The 19,149-nt window shown below is 36.1% G+C and overlaps 1 protein-coding gene across 11 annotated transcripts in view; it reads left to right on the top strand.

Annotated features, from left to right (window-relative positions):
* Window positions 1-19,149, top strand: part of hyd (E3 ubiquitin-protein ligase hyd) — a 28,247-nt gene that overhangs the window by 1,236 nt on the left and 7,862 nt on the right. For 2 of the 11 annotated variants that reach the window (XM_085193196.1, XM_085193191.1), the window contains exons 2-35: window positions 1,221-1,570; window positions 2,233-2,390; window positions 2,645-2,868; window positions 3,252-3,427; window positions 3,529-3,719; window positions 4,007-4,151; window positions 4,281-4,416; window positions 4,912-5,072; window positions 5,270-5,412; window positions 5,739-5,901; window positions 7,514-7,896; window positions 8,202-8,375; window positions 8,668-8,856; window positions 10,410-10,521; window positions 10,737-10,844; window positions 11,108-11,255; window positions 11,332-11,475; window positions 11,649-11,874; window positions 11,964-12,202; window positions 12,803-12,993; window positions 13,137-13,285; window positions 13,362-13,534; window positions 13,614-13,859; window positions 13,972-14,202; window positions 14,329-14,421; window positions 14,593-14,771; window positions 15,141-15,342; window positions 16,008-16,195; window positions 17,147-17,330; window positions 17,503-17,657; window positions 17,831-18,033; window positions 18,282-18,447; window positions 18,526-18,675; window positions 18,796-18,914. In XM_085193196.1, coding sequence (XP_085049322.1) covers window positions 1,221-1,570; window positions 2,233-2,390; window positions 2,645-2,868; window positions 3,252-3,427; window positions 3,529-3,719; window positions 4,007-4,151; window positions 4,281-4,416; window positions 4,912-5,072; window positions 5,270-5,412; window positions 5,739-5,901; window positions 7,514-7,896; window positions 8,202-8,375; window positions 8,668-8,856; window positions 10,410-10,521; window positions 10,737-10,844; window positions 11,108-11,255; window positions 11,332-11,475; window positions 11,649-11,874; window positions 11,964-12,202; window positions 12,803-12,993; window positions 13,137-13,285; window positions 13,362-13,534; window positions 13,614-13,859; window positions 13,972-14,202; window positions 14,329-14,421; window positions 14,593-14,771; window positions 15,141-15,342; window positions 16,008-16,195; window positions 17,147-17,330; window positions 17,503-17,657; window positions 17,831-18,033; window positions 18,282-18,447; window positions 18,526-18,675; window positions 18,796-18,914 — 6,199 coding nt within the window. The remainder of the gene's footprint in view (window positions 1-1,220; window positions 1,571-2,232; window positions 2,391-2,644; window positions 2,869-3,251; window positions 3,428-3,528; window positions 3,720-4,006; window positions 4,152-4,280; window positions 4,417-4,911; window positions 5,073-5,269; window positions 5,413-5,738; window positions 5,902-7,513; window positions 7,897-8,201; window positions 8,376-8,667; window positions 8,857-10,409; window positions 10,522-10,736; window positions 10,845-11,107; window positions 11,256-11,331; window positions 11,476-11,648; window positions 11,875-11,963; window positions 12,203-12,802; window positions 12,994-13,136; window positions 13,286-13,361; window positions 13,535-13,613; window positions 13,860-13,971; window positions 14,203-14,328; window positions 14,422-14,592; window positions 14,772-15,140; window positions 15,343-16,007; window positions 16,196-17,146; window positions 17,331-17,502; window positions 17,658-17,830; window positions 18,034-18,281; window positions 18,448-18,525; window positions 18,676-18,795; window positions 18,915-19,149) is intronic. The other 9 variants (XM_085193197.1, XM_085193192.1, XM_085193193.1 and 6 more) reach the window with 9 other exon arrangements.

The following is a 19,149-nucleotide window of genomic DNA, read 5'->3' as shown; positions in this document are numbered from 1 at the left end:
GTTATTTCTTGCATTATAATAGGCAAACAGTGTTTACAAAAAAAGTATGAGTCGAAATATAAAATTTTTCCAAAGATGTTTATGCACTGTATGTTCAGATATTCATTTACCTAATATTACATAACAGATGAACCAATAATACCCATTACTTTGGTAAACTATTTTTTTTTCTGTAAAATGGGTAACAGAGGGACTGTCACCTATTCAGAGGGTAATTATACGAAAACCACCAATTCAATTAATTATTTTTTAGTTTCAATTAACTTTAAAGCCCACTAATAAAGTGCTCCAACAGTAAAACAAAATCAGCAGTCTCCTTATAATATTGTATTTTTAATCAAAATTTTAAGCCCATCTTAACCTTATTATTAGCTTTAATAGTACTAATGAAAATCACATATAATTTGCAGCTCTTGCTATTTTTCCTTACCTCCATGTGGTAGTGTGTTGGTGTGGCCTTTTTGAATAAGTTACGAGTGAAATGGCAGCAATTACACCAAATTTCAGATTATTGACATTTTGTTACACACAAAGCTTCTGTTACAGTTTTTAACTACATTTTACTTTAATTTAATGTTAATAATATACTTCCTTTAATAATTATCAAGGACTAAATAGGGCTAGATTAGGTTATTATTTTTTTTTATTAAAATCAAAATCAAATCAACTTCATACTGCATTTTGGAGGCATCGCATGTCGAGTTGCGGAACTCAACATTGCACTTTGCCCTTTGCTTTTTTCAGAAATGGAAATATAAATGTAAATAAATATTTCATTTCTTCAAGTGAGGATCAAATCCATAACCAGTAGCTTTTAAAGGCACACTTTGTACACCTATTCAAAATGTATTATTTGTAATTTAACTATACTATCTTGACCTGAGAACAATTTTGTAGAGTGTACAAAGATATAATCTTAAGTTAACATATATTCATAGCACTCAATTACTCACTTTATTTTGATTACTATTGTAATAAATAATTTAGATATATGTATAAAAATATGTGAACTTTAATAGATATTTTTATATAATAATTTTAAAGAAAATCTACTTGTACTTTGCGTTATAATAAAGTCAATTAATATTTTTCCTACATATAATTTCGCTACATAATTTTTTTAAATTTTATAAATATACAATAGTGAGTATCACTATAATGTCTAACCTAACATAAATTTTGCAAAGAAATACAATATAGGATTTTTTAACTTGTTCTAGACTCAGAGAGGTTGCAGAGCGATGGAACAGATATGGCACTGGTGCTGCCCCTTCTGCACTTACCTCCTTAAGAGGAGTGAGGGCAGTTGCGGCCGGACCAACTCATATTGCCTGTTTGTTGGAAGATGGCAGCATATGCCGAGCTGCATTCTCCATAATTCCGGATAGATTAGATCTGAGCAAGGCTGATGCAAGTAAAAGCGGTGGAAACGGTGGGGGAGGCAGTGGTGGCGGTGGGACGAGTGGAGGCAAGCAGGGAGGAAGTGGAGGTGGATGCGGATCACGACAACAACCTCGCACTAGAGCAAGAATAATGAGAAACTCTATCCGCGCTGCTCCTAGTTCCCAAGGTTTTTTCTAGATATTTTAATATACATCCCTTTTCATGTTAAGGCTCTCATGGCCAGGGTCATAAGCTTGCGACTGTAAACACGGCGGTTGTGGGTTCGATTCTAACTCGAGGAAATGAAATATTTAATATATTTATTACCTCTGTAATGAGGCAAAAGCCTGGTGAACTTTTGCCACTCAACATGCAATGCTGCGAGAATTTGGCAGAAAGTGGGAAGTGGAAGTGTCTTAATGGGAATTAAGTGTCTTAATTCTATCTTTCCAGGTTCCCTGTGCCTACCTTTATTTATGCGAGATACAGAGTGAAGCTTATCAAAAAGAATCCCAAATATTTTTCCATGTTTTTTTTATCTTTCACCATAAATAAAAAAACCGGCACAATTAGAGGAACACAGACAAAAGAGGATTTTTTTATAACTTGTGGGTAATGGAACAAGTGTTTCATTGGGTGTTCTTAGTGTGTGATTGGGTGTAAATGAACCGGGAAAAATACACAAAGCTAGTAATTAAAAAACTATATGCCTTTTTTGTGTGTTCCTCTAATTTTGCCTGTATGTGTACATTATATTAAAGTAAATTGTTTAAAGATGTTATAACTGAATCGGAAAACTTGTTCTAAAAACGGGAGAGATGTGTGAAAGTAATAACTGTTGTTTCATAGGATCTACAAGCAGAGCTACTGGGGTCATAATTGGAGCATCAAGTTCAGGTCGAGTGGTGTCAGCGGTACCGGCTCCATTTGTTCCTGAAGATTTAGTGACCCAAGCTCAAGTAGTTCTACAAGGAAAAAGTAGAAGTCTTATTATAAGAGAACTTCAGGTAATCAATTATATGCATTCTTAGTTCAAAACTAAATACAACGAATGGTGATGATATATTATATAGACAAATAAGGCTCTTAACACGTCAACCTCCTCTGGCTTGCCAAAAAATTTAAAATTTTTCTCAATCTTTAGCACAACCATGTTTACTCATACACAATATTCGGTAAATATAGCTAAAGTTGAAAAAAATATGTATGTGTATTTATTGTAATAATGATCAGTAATAACTTTTTTATTTTATTTTATCAGCGTACAAATTTGGACGTGAATCAAGCTGTCAATAATCTGCTCTCCCGTGATGACGAGGAGGGAGAGGAGCCAGAGGGGGGCGAGGGCGGTGATGGCTACGTTCCAGAGGACCTAATCTCACTTCTGGACGGAGGATTTCATGCCACACAACAGGATCAGTCCGTGATTATAGATGCAGACGCCATGTTCTCGGAGGACATCTTCGGGTACGCGGCTGTCAGAAGGTATCCTGTCAAGCTACGCACCTCTGCCTCATCTCTCCTACCAATAGAGATGTTACTCCTCGACCCAATCTAGCACACAAAGCGCTTACGCTGTTTCTGTTTTTGTTTTGTGATTGGGTGTTTTTCTTTGTAGTTTTTTTATTTTATTTTAATGGTGAATCATAAATTACTACATCATCTTTTAAATAATCATTATAAATTAGTTATTTTTGTTCTATTTTATTAAAATATCTAAAAAGATTTCCTCTATTCACCTATGAAAATCGCACCTCAATGTGAAAATTATATTTTTAAGACATTTACATAACATGAATAAAAAGATGTAGTATTATATGATACATCATTCTTTTCAAATTATTCTTTTTAATAAAATGTATAAACAGTCGTAGTGGAGGCGGAAGCAGTAGCGGAGGAGTGCGCGCTGGTGCCAGTCGTGAAAGCAGCAGCTCCACACAGGAGAGACCTTCGGAGTTTAGTAGATGGCGTGACAGGCAATACTTTGGTCCACGAAGGTGGCTGGAGTCGGCACTTCGTGATACGTCCTGGGATAAAGAAGGAGGTATGATCTAAAATATTTATGTTATGGTTATGTACAATATATTTATGAAAACTCAATTATTTTCGCCCTATATTAATAAACTATTTTTATTATATTTTTAGTGGAGAACAAAAAGAAGGACTCCGCAATGGCGGCATCACCCTTATGGGTGTCTGAGGAACTAGAGTATTGGGATAGCAATATTCGTTTTACTCATATTGCTGCCACATATAGTGAATTGATTGCTATATCTACACATGGACAATTGCATCAGTGGCGATGGTCAGATGCACATCCCTATCAACGTAATGATGTAAGTTATTTTGTATATATCATCATAAATTGCACCGGCATAAAATTATAAAGCAATAGGGAAGTGTAAAGTTGTTCATGTTCATGATTTTGAGTTCAACATTTAATAAATATTTTAAATTATTATTTCAGTTCTTTTCTGAATTCACAAAGCACAAAGCACTAAATAGTACAGAGAATTTTGTTATCTATTTATTACTGAATTCATTATTGCGTGATGTAATGTCGTACCTTGCTCCAAAAGGTTATATTATTTTATGTAAATTAACTTAAAATTATTGACATCAGGCATCTGGTGGAATCTTTCATCCTCGAGGAAACTGGATGGGCCTAGCCTCAGGAGAAAGAATTGTGAACATTAGTGCAGCTGGTATTCGTGTATCAGTGCTTACAGACGCAGGACGAGTGGCTACGTTTTTGGACGAGTCTATAGGTAACTAAATAAACCTAAAAATATAATAATCACACTGTAAAATGATAATAAAATATTTTTCAAATGATTACTTAAAAACAAAGATGTGTCAATATCAAACAACAATCTGATGATTTTATGTTATTTCAGCTCACGCTCCAGGAGCTGTACGTTTGGAACACCCTTTGCAGGCATTTTCCGAGTTTGGCTCAGAAAAACCTGTGTCACTGCATGTGTGCTCACTTTACACGGTAGCCAGACTGGAGTCTGGAACCCTTTATTGGTGGTAAGCTTTCATTTTTTTGATCTATGTACTCTATTCTGTCAGCTTCGATCGCTCTTGATAAAATGAAATATTTGTATTTCACTGCTTGAAAATAATTCATTAACACGAGTGGCAATCGAACCCAAAACCATTTGCTGCATTTTGTCGCTGTGCCACGACGATCTCATATACACTGAAAGTTATCAAATTAAATATGTGACATTGCTATCACTACAAGAGGTAGGCCTCAAAAACAGTATAAACCAATTAAGGCCAAGCAAGTTATATTACACCTACACTAAATATTACCAACACTCACACAAATGCAAAGCTCAGCTTGGACCTCACGGACTGTACTCACATTGAAAAACTTGAAGAATTTATAAAAAATTATAGTAGAGCATCTTAACTATCTACTGCAATGTTTTCCTCTGATGACTCCATTAATCATAGTGTGCGTATGCACTTATATATCTGTCGACAAAACTAATTCATTTGGTAAATGGCATTTTTTAGGGGAGTATTACCTTTAGGACAACGGGCTCGTCTCTGGGAAAAGCACCGTGCTCGCTCTCGTAAACAGCAGCGTGGACACTCGTCCAATACACCCCAGGACCTGCAAGCTGGGCAGAGCGTTACAATGAAAAACGCGCCCATGTATCAGCCAGGAGCAATTGGTGAGTATTTTCTTTTAGTTTATTGAAAACCTTATTTCTCCTTTTAAAAATTATACAACTAGTAAGAGTGTTTCAGAATGCTTTGAACTGATTTTGGGTTAAATTTATTTTAAAAAATAGTTTTAGTTACTTAAAATGACAATCTTTTATTATATCTTATGGCTACACAAATGTAAAGTACAAATTTTAAATTCTAGGTTTTAACATGTCAACTGGTGTTCCTAAAGTTGGTATACTACAGAATGCTGCATGGAACTTATCTGATACTTGTCGTTTCAAATTGTTGCCACCACCACAGCCTGATCGGTCTATTTCCGAAAAAGATAAAAGAGATTTACAGGTAATTACAAATTGTGAAAAAAATATTAACAATTTCTTTTTTTTTCAGCTATATCTCGCCTACAGCAGAGAATAGGAGGAAATCTAGTGTTAAGACACTCCACTCGTTCTCCGTTTTCCGCCTAATTGAGTGGTGGAACTTAAAGTCGAGCTTTGCCTCGACAGAAGAGTGAAGGAACGAAAATATTGAATAATTAATTTCCTCGAGTTGAACCCACAACCAGTTGCATTACAGTCACACACTTGTACCCCTTTGTCAGGTCAATAACAACATTTCTTTGTATACTTTATTATATAATATTGCATATCGATATATGTTTCGCGCAGAATCAATCGCCTCTGACAGTATCGTCAGTAAAAGCTTCATCTTCGAGCAGCAACAGCAAAGATGGTGGCAAAGATAGCAACAAGGATATGGCTGATCGCCTAGATATGCCTCCTCCACCTAGTCCTGCATCATCTACATGCAGTGATACTAGCACATCTCATAGTAAGTATTAACTATTATAGTTAGGGAGGAAGCAGCAAACTCGGGATTTACTCGAGCGTCATTGAGACCTATTGGGTTGCGAAGCTTAGATGATAACAAGAATAAATGTTATTTAATACATATTGTTTGACCGGTGGGCTGAGGGGCTACAGATTTTCAAAAATGTAAAAAAAACTGTTCCATGGACATAGTCGAGCGCGTCAGATATCGATATCATCAATTTCCTACGTCTTCTTAAACATGAAAATATGTTAATCTGACAGTTTCCATGATGGAGGTGGTCGTACCGAAGAATTAAAAATGACAAAAAAAAAATATTGTCGAGCGCGTCAGATTTTCTAAGGGGGTGTTAAGTGAACTTAAAAAAAGCTCTTATATAATAATCTGACGATTTGGATGTGATGCAAGCTCGTAATCGTTGTTTGAATATGCAAAAAAAATTCGTCATTTTGAAGATGTGATATCTCAAAATCAGACAATTATCTGAAGAGACTTGCTTAATCTGACAATTATTCATATTTTTTTTAACCCATACAGTAATCAAGTCAGCTTTACGTTGTATCCCGCACACAGCAGGGTAGGCAGAGGGAACCTAACGTTAAGACAGTCTGTTCCCCACTTTCTGCCAAAATTTGAAGGCAGTGAGTGCTGAGTAGCAGCACTTAACGTCGCTGTTTTGCCTCGACATCAGAGCCGTAGAGCCATAGAAATGGAAATATAAATTTAAATAAATATTTCATCTCCTGGAATGGAGATTGAACTCACAACCAGTCGGATTTACAGTCACACTCTGTGCCGCTGCGCCACGACTGGCCTCAATTTTTTTATTCATTGAACGTAATCAATTGAAAAGCTCAAGAAATAGAATGCAAATAAAAGGATGTATGTTTAAAATAGAATACTTGTATTTATAAAAAAAAAAATTTTTTTTCAAGTATTTTTCAAATTATCACCTTCATTGATGACTTAGGGACCAATAAATAATAATAATAATAGTGAGAGAGGAATAGTAATAGGGTGAGAGGAATATATGCAATTCTTAGGTATATATGAAGCTCATATTTGTTGGAAGTACGTAACCGTGTACAAGGAATCCCCAGTATCTTAATCTGATGCGCTCGAATAAATCCCGAAAGTCCCCTCTTCGTCGCCCCTACTATTACCTATGTCTGTTTCTGTATACAGTAGTCAAGAGTGTTTTTGCCAGCACCACTTTAAATGAAACCAAAAATTAAAAAGTGTTTTTTTTAAACAAAATAAATAATGAAATCATCGTTGTAAAATAAACGTCTTTTGTCAAGAACGACGCATGCAGACATAAACCTATCAAAGGGACACCGCCGCACAGGCCTCATTCCGAAATCGAATCTTAGGTATTGCCGGCAAAGTTCAAAACTTTAGTAGTATTTTTGTGTTTACGTTTACGTTATTTAGTAAGATTTTTTATGCTATTTAGTTACGTTATTGGTATTTATACTGTTGAGGTACCTTGATTAATTTCTTTAGGTATGGATTTAAAATATTTTACTCTATATACTGTTCCCGTAAAAGGAGCGCTGACGTTTCCACCCTGTATATTTAAAAAGAGGAAAATGAAAATATTTTATTACAGAACGAGCAAAACGTGTAACTGTCCGCGGCGAAGAAGGCTCATCCAATGACGGTACTAAGCGTGATGAGGAAGAGTGGCCATTAAAAGAGGTTGTTTTCCTAGAAGATGTTAAAAGTGTGCCATTAGGACGTGTCTTAAAAGTAGATGGAGCGTACGCCGCTGTTCGTTTTCCATCTGTGGGCAAGGATGGTAAAGAAATAGTTCCAACAACTCCTGATGATTGGACAACGCTTCTGCAAGACTGTCGCTTAGTTCGAAAAGATGATCTGGTGGCAGTGAAATGGGGAGCTGGTGGCTCGGCTGGGCCACGCGGCCCTGATTGCTTACAACGTGCACCACGAAAAATTTCTTTACCAAATGATTTAAATGTCATTACAATTGCGGTAAGTTATTTTTCGTAACTTGGAAATTGTTCTTACTTTTGCAGGAAGTTAAGAATTTATTTGGGTTGTGAACGAAGTGGTATGTTGGAAAGTATAACCGCTCCATCCACTGGCTACCCTTCAAATCGTGAAACTAGTTCTTAAACAATCGCCAGTGTTTTTGCCACACATATTGGCTTTATTTTCGTAGGTACATTGGTATAGTGGAATGGAGTAAGCAATTGTATTGTAGATAGGTATATTTTATTAAGATTAAATATTGTTAAATCATTGTCATCAATATCAATTGAACTTAAAATTTTTAGGTTGACAATCGTGGTGTTCACGCCGTGGTCCGTCGTCCTGGTGGTGCGCTGGCGTACGCAGTCTATGCAGTGGGCACCACTCGTGCTCTCACTGACAGCACATTCCCCACAGACCATAATGCTTTGTTGGGGTACTCCAACGGACAAGCCATACAACTTACCACTGCAGCTGAGGTGGGTTTTTTTCCCTACAAATATTGCAAATATTACCTACAATACTTAACCCTACAAATATTTGTATTAACAAACATATGAAAAATTACAAACCAGTAAATAGAAAGTGTGAAAAATGAAATATGTAATTAGTTTTAATTTGTTTTTTAATATTTTAGTGAACGCGATCATTGTAATTAAACTATTTTTATTTATTAGTTCTTGTATTTTTTTATAAGTAAGAAGAGAATTTATAAGTTAAAATTTTGTAATATAACAATGATGTACCTATTTACCTTTTTTTATGAATTAGGGAAGTGAACCAGTGGTCATGATGCTAGACGGCAACGGCGCTCTCTACCCTGTAGCGCGTGACTGTGTCGGTGCAGTGCGTGAACCGCCACCACTGAATCTGCCGCCCGCTCGAGCCTTCGCTGCTCACGCTCTGCCACTACAGCCTCACCATCCTCACCATTCGCACCATCCTGCCTTAAAATCACAGGTAATGTATGCACTATACCAAGGGCAGGTCCACCGCTGTGGGCATTGACACTTCACTTTGCGCATTTGTTAGTTATGTATTTATGTCAAAAAAACTAATTTTGTATTAAGTTTAATTTGTGATATTTTTTTTAGATATATTAAGAAGATAAAATATAAGATGTTTTGTTTAATTTATTTTTAACTAGTGGGCCCGGACGCGGCTACGCCCGCGAAAATATAAGCCTAAATAATTAAAATAAGTTAAAAAATAATAATAAGTGGAGATTTATTATTAGAAAAAATATCTGAGTAACCGAAATGAACAAACAAAAGAAGTAAAAGTAACCAAAGGAAATTCTTAATATTAGAAAAAGTAGCTAAAGTTTGCCGTGCTCGCGTACTAAACATTTTTCTATATTAAATAATTATAAATTTTTACGAACAATATTAAATAAAATCCCAAATAATTAAAATTACGATATTTTAAGTGTATAACATCGGTATAGATAACCGAACTGAGATAAATTAATTATAAGCATCAAATAATTACACAAAAAATAATAGTAATTCGAAAATATATAAAAATTTACAAAATCATCAAAGTCATCTGCCCGTTCGCGTCGGTCATACTACGCCGCCCGAAGGTTAGGTCATTTGGAATCAGTGACATCTCCTTAATTATTTATTAGAATGTTATACAGTAAACTATAATTTCCATCTCGATGAAATGCTAAAAGTGACTATTATATTTATTTTCATAAGGATGAATATCAAATTATAGAAATCATCTAATTTTTGTTAATGTATACAAATCTATATCGGCGCGCGCCATGTATGCATTAAGCAAACTCACTTTGGGTGACGTTTTCTTAAAACAACAAACTTTGCAAGCCGTTGCTTAGCAACGCGTAGCGACAATTGTTATTAACATGGCGGAATAAATTGCATCTCAAATAAATTATTTTAATATATTGGTATATATCGAAAATATTACAAATATGAGAAAAAAAAGTATCCTATGTTCATCCAGAGACCCTCAAGTATCTCTATATGTGTATTTTATCACAATAGAATTAGCGGTTCGGCCCTGATTGCGTAAAAGACAGACAGACAGACAGACAGACAGACAGAGTTACTTTCGAATTTATAATATAGGTATGGATAACATAATCTAATGATTATGTTTAGAAAATAATATATATTAATAATATCTATATATATAAAATCGAAAGGTCACTCACTCATCACGAAATCTCAAAAACTACATATGCTCGGAATCTGAAATTTTGCATGGGAGTTATTTATAGGACGTAGGTGCTCGCTAAGACGGGAATTTGCAATATTCGACTTCTAAGGGGTTGTTTTTGGGGTTGAAAATTTGTATGAAATTTCGTTACTACTAATGCTAGGAGTCTCAAATTTTGCATCGACTTCACTTATAGGACGTAGGTACTCATGGAGACAAAAATTAATAATAAAGTAGTTCACGCAGGCGAAGCCGCGAGCGCGCCGCTAGTAATTATATATAATTATAAAAATATGTATATTAATAATATATATTATTTCCTTCAGGTGGCTCTTATAATTCTTGTTCCTGAACCACAATTGATGATGCCTCGTGTTTTACGTTGCGACCTCGATGGAGTACGTCAATTATTACACCAACTAGAGTCTGATTCAAGCAGTAAGTACAACTAAATTATTTAAATAAATAAATACCTACAAGTTTTACATTTATTCAAAAATGTTATTTGAATTATATTAACATGTAAGTAATGTAGAATTTTTTTTATAATTAATTTAACAATAAGGTTAAAATTATTTATTTATTTATTTAAAAATAGTTTAGAACTAGTTTAGAATATGTTTATATATAAATCTCTATGTACATTATTACAGAACAACAGATTTTGTCCATTCTACAAGAGAGATGTGACGGAAATAGGAATATTCTTCATGCTTGCGTGCACATGTGTGCCCCCACATCTAATAAGGAACCAGATATTGGTGAGTAAAATATAATTTTTAGTTTTATACCTTGTGTTAAAATAGTTTTCCCTATTTTCGAGACTTTGCATATTGAGTGGTCATAGGAAAAACAAATCCCCCAAGTGCAACAAGTGACAATTGTTAATTATTATTGTCATCTACAATACGAATAAAACAAAAAAATAATAATAATCAATTTAAATTTATTTAAAAATCATAGACTATGTAGCCATTGATTTGTTACTATATATCAAAACATTTATTCTTTTCCTTTCTTGTAGTAGAAAATGCATCAATGCCTAATGTTCCAAGTGGGACTAGTGGTAGTGGTGCAAGTGCAGAAGAAGCTGTACCTGCTCTGTCATGGCCGCCAGAAACATTTGAAGCTTCTGGAGATGAAGATAGTTTAATGGGACTAACTAATAATGGGTAAGCTAAAAAGTCAATAATTTCTTAGGAAAAAAAAAACAAAATGTATTTTAACTGTTATTTTTTATTATTAAAGTAAAATGACCAGCGGCAGTAACAATGGGGGAAGTGCTGTAAGCGCCGATCCTGCTGAACGTCGAGGCAACGCTTTATCGTCTCTTCGTGCGTTGTGTGAAAATTCAACTTTACAACCCTACCTTATGCAGCTGCTTACTGCAAAGTAAGTAAATTTTCTTGTTTAATTCATGATAACAATTTAACCAAAGTATATAGATTTTTTTTAAATCGTGTGGGTCAGAGGTCTTCTATATGAGGGATACAGCATAAAATTAACAAAAATATATGAAAAAAATAGTTATTCTTTTTCTTTCATTTCAAAAATTGTTTTTACAGGGATGGCATGGGCCAAACACCCCTGATGGCAGCAGTAGCTGAACGTGCGTACCGTGCCGCATTAGTCATCATAGATGCAATACGTGCGTGCCCTGATGCAGATGAGACACAACGCTCGGCGGCTATTTTTCCACCTAATGCGCACCCTGATCACTCTCCACTACTTGTACTATGTTGCAATGACACCTGCAGCTTCACATGGACTGGCCAAGATCACATAAATCAGGTATTATAACCTATATTCTATTTTGAATAATTATTATATTATGCTTTTAATTTATAGAAACTTTTATCAACCTATATATGATTTTGCAGGACATATTTGAATGTAAAACATGTGGTCTCACCGGATCACTCTGCTGCTGTACTGAATGTGCTAAGGTGTGTCACAAGGGTCATGATTGCAAGTTAAAACGCACGTCACCCACTGCTTATTGTGACTGTTGGGAGAAATGTCGTTGCAAGGCGTTGGTGGGTGGCAACTGGGCCGCAAGGTGTGATTTGCTAGCTCGTCTCGCTAAGGATACACAACTAGCTACCCATTTTAATTCAAGGTAGTTATGGAAGTCTTTGAAATCGTATATTTACTTACTTTTATAGCTCCATTGTTTAAGTCTTATTAGAAGATGTGATGTCAAAATTATTTCTCTGATATACTTAGCTACTAGATTATACTTACTTAGTTTGATATACTTAGCTACTAGATTATAGTTAATCTGGCAACAGGAAGTAATCCTTTTTTATATTTGTAAATGAAAAAAAAAAGGAGAAATTAGTAATCAATATTACTTCTCTTAACCTACAATACACAATATCTAAAGTAAAGTTACAAGTTAAAATATGTTTATAAATCAGCTTTACGCTGTATCCCGCATGCAGCAGGGTAGGCAGCGAGAACCTAGTGTTAAGACACTCCATTTCCCACTTTCCGCCGAATTTACAAAATTTGGCTGGCTTTGCGTTTTGAGTGGCGGAACTCAACGCTGCGCCCCTCAAAGAAATGGAAATATAAATTCAAATAAATATTTCATTTCCTCGAGTGGGGATCGAACCCACATCCGTCACGTTACAGTCACACCTTTGTGCCCTGAACCACGACGGCCTCAATTTATACATTAATAAATTAAATAGCGATAAATATTGTTACTTTTTAGGGGCGAATCTATCCTATTATTCCTAGTCCAAACAGTAGGACGTCAGGCAGTGGAACATCGGCAATTCCGTGCTGGTGGAGGACGCGGCCGCGGTCCTAGGAAACAACCTGGTTCTGACGCGGAAGTCGACATACCCGATCATGATTTGGAACCACCACGTTTCGCTAGACGAGCTTTATTATACCTGTTAGGTAATATTTACGAAAATAATATTGATATCAATTATTGATATGTAAATAATAGATTGACTTATAGATTAAGCGTATTAATGATAGCGTAAAAATCTTAATCATATATGTACATGAAATTTGAAGAAATGATTTTTAAAATTTAGGTGATTGGCCAGCTGTAGAGGCAGCTATAATGTGTGGTTCAAATGGGAGTACCGAAAGTGATAGCCGACCTAGTAGTCCTTCTCATCAATCGGGAACTACTTTACTAGATAAATTTACTCATGCTCTCATCGTGAAATGTACTAATGAGGTTAGTAAATATAATATGATATACTTCTGTAGTTTGCCATTAAAATATTTTTTTGTTAATTGCTTTTTTCATGCAGATGCTGGATACCTTATTGAATACACTGATTCGAGAACAGCAAAACAACTCTATTGCGGGTCGTGCGGAACGGGCGCGAGAGGTTACACGTCGATTCGTTCGTTCGGTAGCTCGGATATTCGTCATATTTAGTGTAGAGATGGCACCTGGTGCCGCTAAGAAAAAGGGGTACATGTACTTAAACTTCCTATTTCACTCTTGTGAAGTATTTATAAACCTTTCAAAATTTCTAAAAAAAATATGCCATTTCCAGGCCCCTCTCCATAACGTCATCGCTGGTGCGCTGTCGTCGTGTATTTGCGGCGCTCGTTGTGCTCGCAGTGGAGGAACTGGTGGAAGCTGCGGACGCGTTGCTGGCGCCAGTACGTCTTGGAGTGGTGCGCCCAACTGCACCCTTCCCACTTGCCACCACTTATGTCGACTTGGTCAATGGCAGCGAAGATTTGTTTGGAGTGGAACCATTGTCTACAGGCCATTCCAGGCTTCCTCATGTTAGACGGTTAGTCTTATTTATTCTTAACTTATGATTTGTATATGGTTTATGTCCTCCAGTTGTAGTGAGATGAAGCAAATTTGATTAAAATATTGATAAATGTAATAACTTGTTGTAGTGAATCAAATGTTGCTGGAGGTCGTAGTGCTGCCGTAAATGGAACTTCGATGGGTAGTTCAACTTTAGTGCCAGACCGTTCGTCCACGCCAGTTGCTACAGAGTATCCCGATGATGTGGCGGGCGAGGCTCTTGGTGGAGATGACGACGCTTCAGAAACTGACGAGCCAAATATTCCGGCACCAGTGCCGCCCGCCGAGTCACTGCACCATGACGACCCAATGGGAGACCGGTGAGTGCCTCAATTTGCATTTACATACTTATTTATTTTTTATTTATTTGGCTCTATATCAATGAAAGGGCACGCGACGCTTTCTTGTTTAGTTTATTTTACTCTTTTGCATGTCGCCGGTGTTAGCAACCTTGCGGATAGCATCGCAGACTGGGAATTTATCGGGCTTGTTTCAAACCAGCATTTGCAAATCAGCATTGAGCACGGCAATATGCGAGAGTAAGATACATAGATAATTCATTGCGCTAAATTGCAATTAGGTCAACTATATTTTAAGGTTCTCTAGACATTAACATTGCTCTATTTTTTCCTAATAACCAAATACATAACTTGTTATCACACTTGTTGATATATTATCTGTTTCGTACATACTAAATTTGTTTACTACAGGGGTCAAGAACAACACGTGGTTGTTGAAAATGGCACAGAGCGTGCTGAGGGTGGTGAAAGTGAGAGTGAATTAGACCTTCTAGCCGAAGTGGAAACTGAGAGTGATTCTGATGATCAAGACAATGCTGAGTCTGCCCAGCGCAGCGTTCAAACCGGCGCCACTCAAGGATCTGATGCTGGTAAGGCTGGACACTGACAATCTTATTTTGCCATTAGACAAAACAATGCTTTTATAATTTGTGAATTAAAACAAAAATAGTAATATTTACAAAATCTTAACAAAACATCTGTGATGATATTGACTTTATACCTTTTTCTTTTAACAGAAATGATAGGGCAACTGTGAAATGAATGTATACAGAGATACTACTATATTTTATTTAATTTAATTATATTTAAATTAATTTTATTAAATATACTAATAATTAATTAATGAATATTTTAATTCCCTTGTGTGAAAAAATTTTTGTTATATATTGCTTGGCAAATTAATTTACAGGCTTAGGCCTGGTCTATTATTATTGAATTTATCTGGTGCACCGTGACAGGAATAGCGTCTATGCTGTTATATCCTGAAGACGAGAGTGGTGATTCAACACAACCTGAAGATGAAGATTCTGAAGCTGGTGAAACTGATGAACAAGACGCTGAGGCTGAGCTGCCACTTCATGATGGGGAGCCTCTCGAGCGACGCTCGGCGCCACCCTCGAGACCAAACCTTGCTCCGCATTCTATGCAATGGGCTATTCGGTAAGTACCATAATATAATGATGTGTGTAAGATTTAAACAAATAATATACGTTTAATATTGTTAAAAAAAAGATTTACCAATTGCATATTCTTATTCAACAAGAATACAGTAGTTAAAGAGTATTAAAAAAAGTAAATATAATAAGACTTTAAATATTCATGTTCATACTTTCATGTGCATCTTACATATTAAGGCAGATTTCGTTTTTTAATAATATATATAATATTGAGGGAATTTAGGCAATAAAATAACGAGATACCAAACCAGTGATGATCATGTTAAAAATAATGTATTTTATACTGGAAAAATAATATAAAATGCATAAAATATGCATGTACGAATTTACGTATTTTTTAAAAAACCACAGGATGACAGGAGTTTAACTATTTAACGCGTATATTTAAGCTTAAATTCTCATATCTTTTTACTGAGTAGTTCATTCGTTTTTTACATCCAAAAATATAACAGATTTTGAAAAAGTCTGCCGGACCAAAAAAAGGATATACTTGCTTACTTTTAGGCATCCTTTTTTTCAGTTAATATTGCTCCTTTTTTGCTTTAATTAATTAGTACTCCGACATATAGTTAGTATAATGATTTACCTTATTTTTTTTGTTAATTATTTATTCACATTATATTAAAATACTTCCTACTAAAACATTAGCCTTCGCAGTTCGCGCGAAACGTCTCGCGGCACAACCGGTGGTACAGGCGGCGTGCGGCTCACCGGCAGCTCGTCGCTCGTGTTCATAGACCCGTCGTCCCTGCGCCGCTCCACCGCCGCCGCGGCGGCCGGCGCTCAAGACCCGCACTCCACGTCTACTACCGCTTCCTTCCTGGCTAGGGCCTTTGGTAAGAGCAATATGATGATATTTTGGATTTCTTTATAATGTATCGTATATCTATATTTATAATAATATCGTAAGAGGGTCGGTGTCTGTACTTGGAAAATATTTTTTAAAAAATGTTATATATAAAGGTTCCCTTTATTAACCTAATAGAACCCAAAATAATGATTTTTAAATTTTTTGTCTGTTTGTCCGTATGTGCGTTTGTTATCGCTAATCTCAGAATCGACTTAACCGATTTAGATGCGGTTTTTACTATTAGATTCTGGCAATCTACCGAAAATATATAGGGTTTATTTTATTACAATCGGTTCTTAAATAAAAAAGTTACATCAATTTAAAGTATTTAGTTCGACAAATTTGCTAATTGCAGTTATTTTATACAACTGTTTTACTGAATTGACTGAATCTTTAGTTTTCAATTTCTTTATTAATATTTTTATATCAAGGGTGCATATCCCCGCACTGGCCCACTAGTATAATATATACCTTTTTTAGGCCGTCGTGGCGTAGCGCCTCAAGGGTGTGACTGTAATGTGACGGTTGTGGGTTCGATCCCCACTCGAGGAAGTGAAATATTTATTTACGTTTATATTTCGTTGGCGTTGAGTTCTGCCACTCAACTTGTTACACTTGTGAGACGCCTTTTTCTACCCAGTGTGATGTTTTATTTTACAATTTGATACCTAAAAACTATTGAAGTTTTTTAATTACGAATATTATATTAATTTTGATGTTACAAAAATAATGCAGTCTTTTTCATAATCTGTCCATACACCACCCACCACCCTCTACCCCCCACGCCTTTAATGTGTGAGGTCGTAATTTATATTTCGAAATAATTGATGCATCTGTCAAAATGCATTTCATTCGCATAATCATCAATTTTTACATTATGATAAATTATTTCATATTAACATTATCTAATATAATTATAATATTTTTTCTATTATAGGCATAGTAATACGACAAATAGCCGACCTACTGTGGGAGTACGAACGGTTAACGCCTCCGTTACAGCGTATGTTGCCGCTTGCTTACCGTGAAGCGTTACGCTTGCAATGCTATTTGGAAAGACAACTTAAACAAACCTGGGATTGGTTGGTCACTGTTATGGACGCTACTGAAGCGCAATTAAGGTAAATATAAGCTTGTAGCGGTTTCATTATGGCTAGGTTCCCAAAATTTCAAAAAGTTATAGTTTGTATTATGACGTAAAGTGCAATAACTACAAGTGCTTGTTACAGAAAGATTAATTGAAAAAATATTTTAAAATTCCTTCAAAGTATAATATATTCTTTATTTAAACAGATTTGGCGCATCTCTCACATCGAATAATGCGAACACTTCAAACAGTGAAACCCGCTCCTCTGCGCCAGCTGCTAGACGTACTACGTCTTACACCTCACCTGCTACACGTATAATTGGATTTTCAGAAGGACCACGTGCTAGAGATCGTGACCAGGGTATATAAATGATTTTTAATTGTATTTATAGTTTCACATGTAAAAACCGCGAAATTTAAAGATCTTATTATAGACTTGACTTATTTTGAGACTTCCACTTTCAAAAAAATATATTTGATGTATAAGAAACATAACACTACAATGATTTAACACAAAACATTCAATATTGCTAGGTGTGGAAGCAGGCAGCGCGCGAAGGGAATTCTTAGCGTACTGCCTGTCTTTGCTGCGCGCCCACAGCGCTGAGCACGCGGAGCAGCTGCCGGTGCTCGACGTGGCGGCTCTCAAACACGTGGCGTACGTGCTGGACGCGCTCGTCTATTACATGCGAGCCGCACAGCCGCAGCCGCAACATCATCAGCATTTGTGGACTCCGGTATGTATAAAACTGCGAACCCTGGAAGTCTTTGGGCGTTAATTGGTGAAAATCGATACTTCGCCTTGTTTGTTTTCACAGCCTGTGAATAAAATAAGTGTATCTATAGTTTCTATAGATCTTAAATTTTGAAATTGATTTATTCTCGAGAGTGGGAATTGAACACACCCGCGTCATGTTTACGATCAAACGCCGTGCCGCTGCACCATAATGGTTTATAGTATATTAAATTGCTTTATTGTTTAAAGGATGAAAATGAAAACGAAGAAGGCGAAGAAGAGATGGTAGTAGGTGGAGGAGCAGCAGCGGAATCTGATGGCGAAGGAGATAGTGCAAGGGGACGTACGCATGCTTTCTTCCAACGATCTGATTCGACTTTATGCCTTGGATGTCCTCCGCCCGATCCATTTAACAGTTTGTATTAATGTTATATTCACTAATATTTAATATAATATATTTTCATTCTATAATATTTTTTATGGATTTTTATAGTGACAATGCAAGATGCCTTACCATTGGCCGATCAACCTCAGCTACTTCAACCAAACGCACGCCGGGAGGAACTTTTTGGTATGCCGAGGCAGCCAGTAACTGTGCCGTCCTCTGGAGAGGGACCACCTGGGGTTAACAATCCGCTTGAAGGTATTATTCTCGTGGATATAAAAAAATTCAACAAATATATTTCTTTATTATTCACAATGTGTTAAAAAAAATTAAGGCTAGATCTTTATTTAACTTATTAAATATAATTTTCCTGTGCAGTGGTACCACGTCGCTTAGGCTTATCAACACGTGGAACTGAGCGGGGATGGTCGCCGCCGGCGCGCCCTGCGTCTGCCCCGCCCACACATAGTCACACTATGGCTAGAGATGAGCCACAGGTAATTAAAATACACAGTGGGACAACAGTCTGTAAACGCTACAATTGTGGGTTCCATCTTCGCTCGTCATTTTCAATTCCCCACTCTTATCAACGAGAGTACAAGTGGCATTGAATTCTTTCAGTTAATACGTAAATTCTTGAAATTGGGCCGGAAAGAGCAGAATGGAATAATATCACCCTCTGTTTAAGTTGCTACAAGTGTGAAGCTGATTTTTTAATTAATTAATTATTAT

Source organism: Heliconius melpomene, chromosome 11 (assembly GCF_056956725.1).
Source record: "Heliconius melpomene rosina isolate 202511_hmr_F chromosome 11, ASM5695672v1, whole genome shotgun sequence".
Taxonomy (NCBI): domain Eukaryota; kingdom Metazoa; phylum Arthropoda; class Insecta; order Lepidoptera; family Nymphalidae; genus Heliconius; species Heliconius melpomene.
The sequence above is the reverse complement of the archived record's forward strand: the minus strand, read 5'-3'. Positions and strand labels throughout refer to the sequence as shown.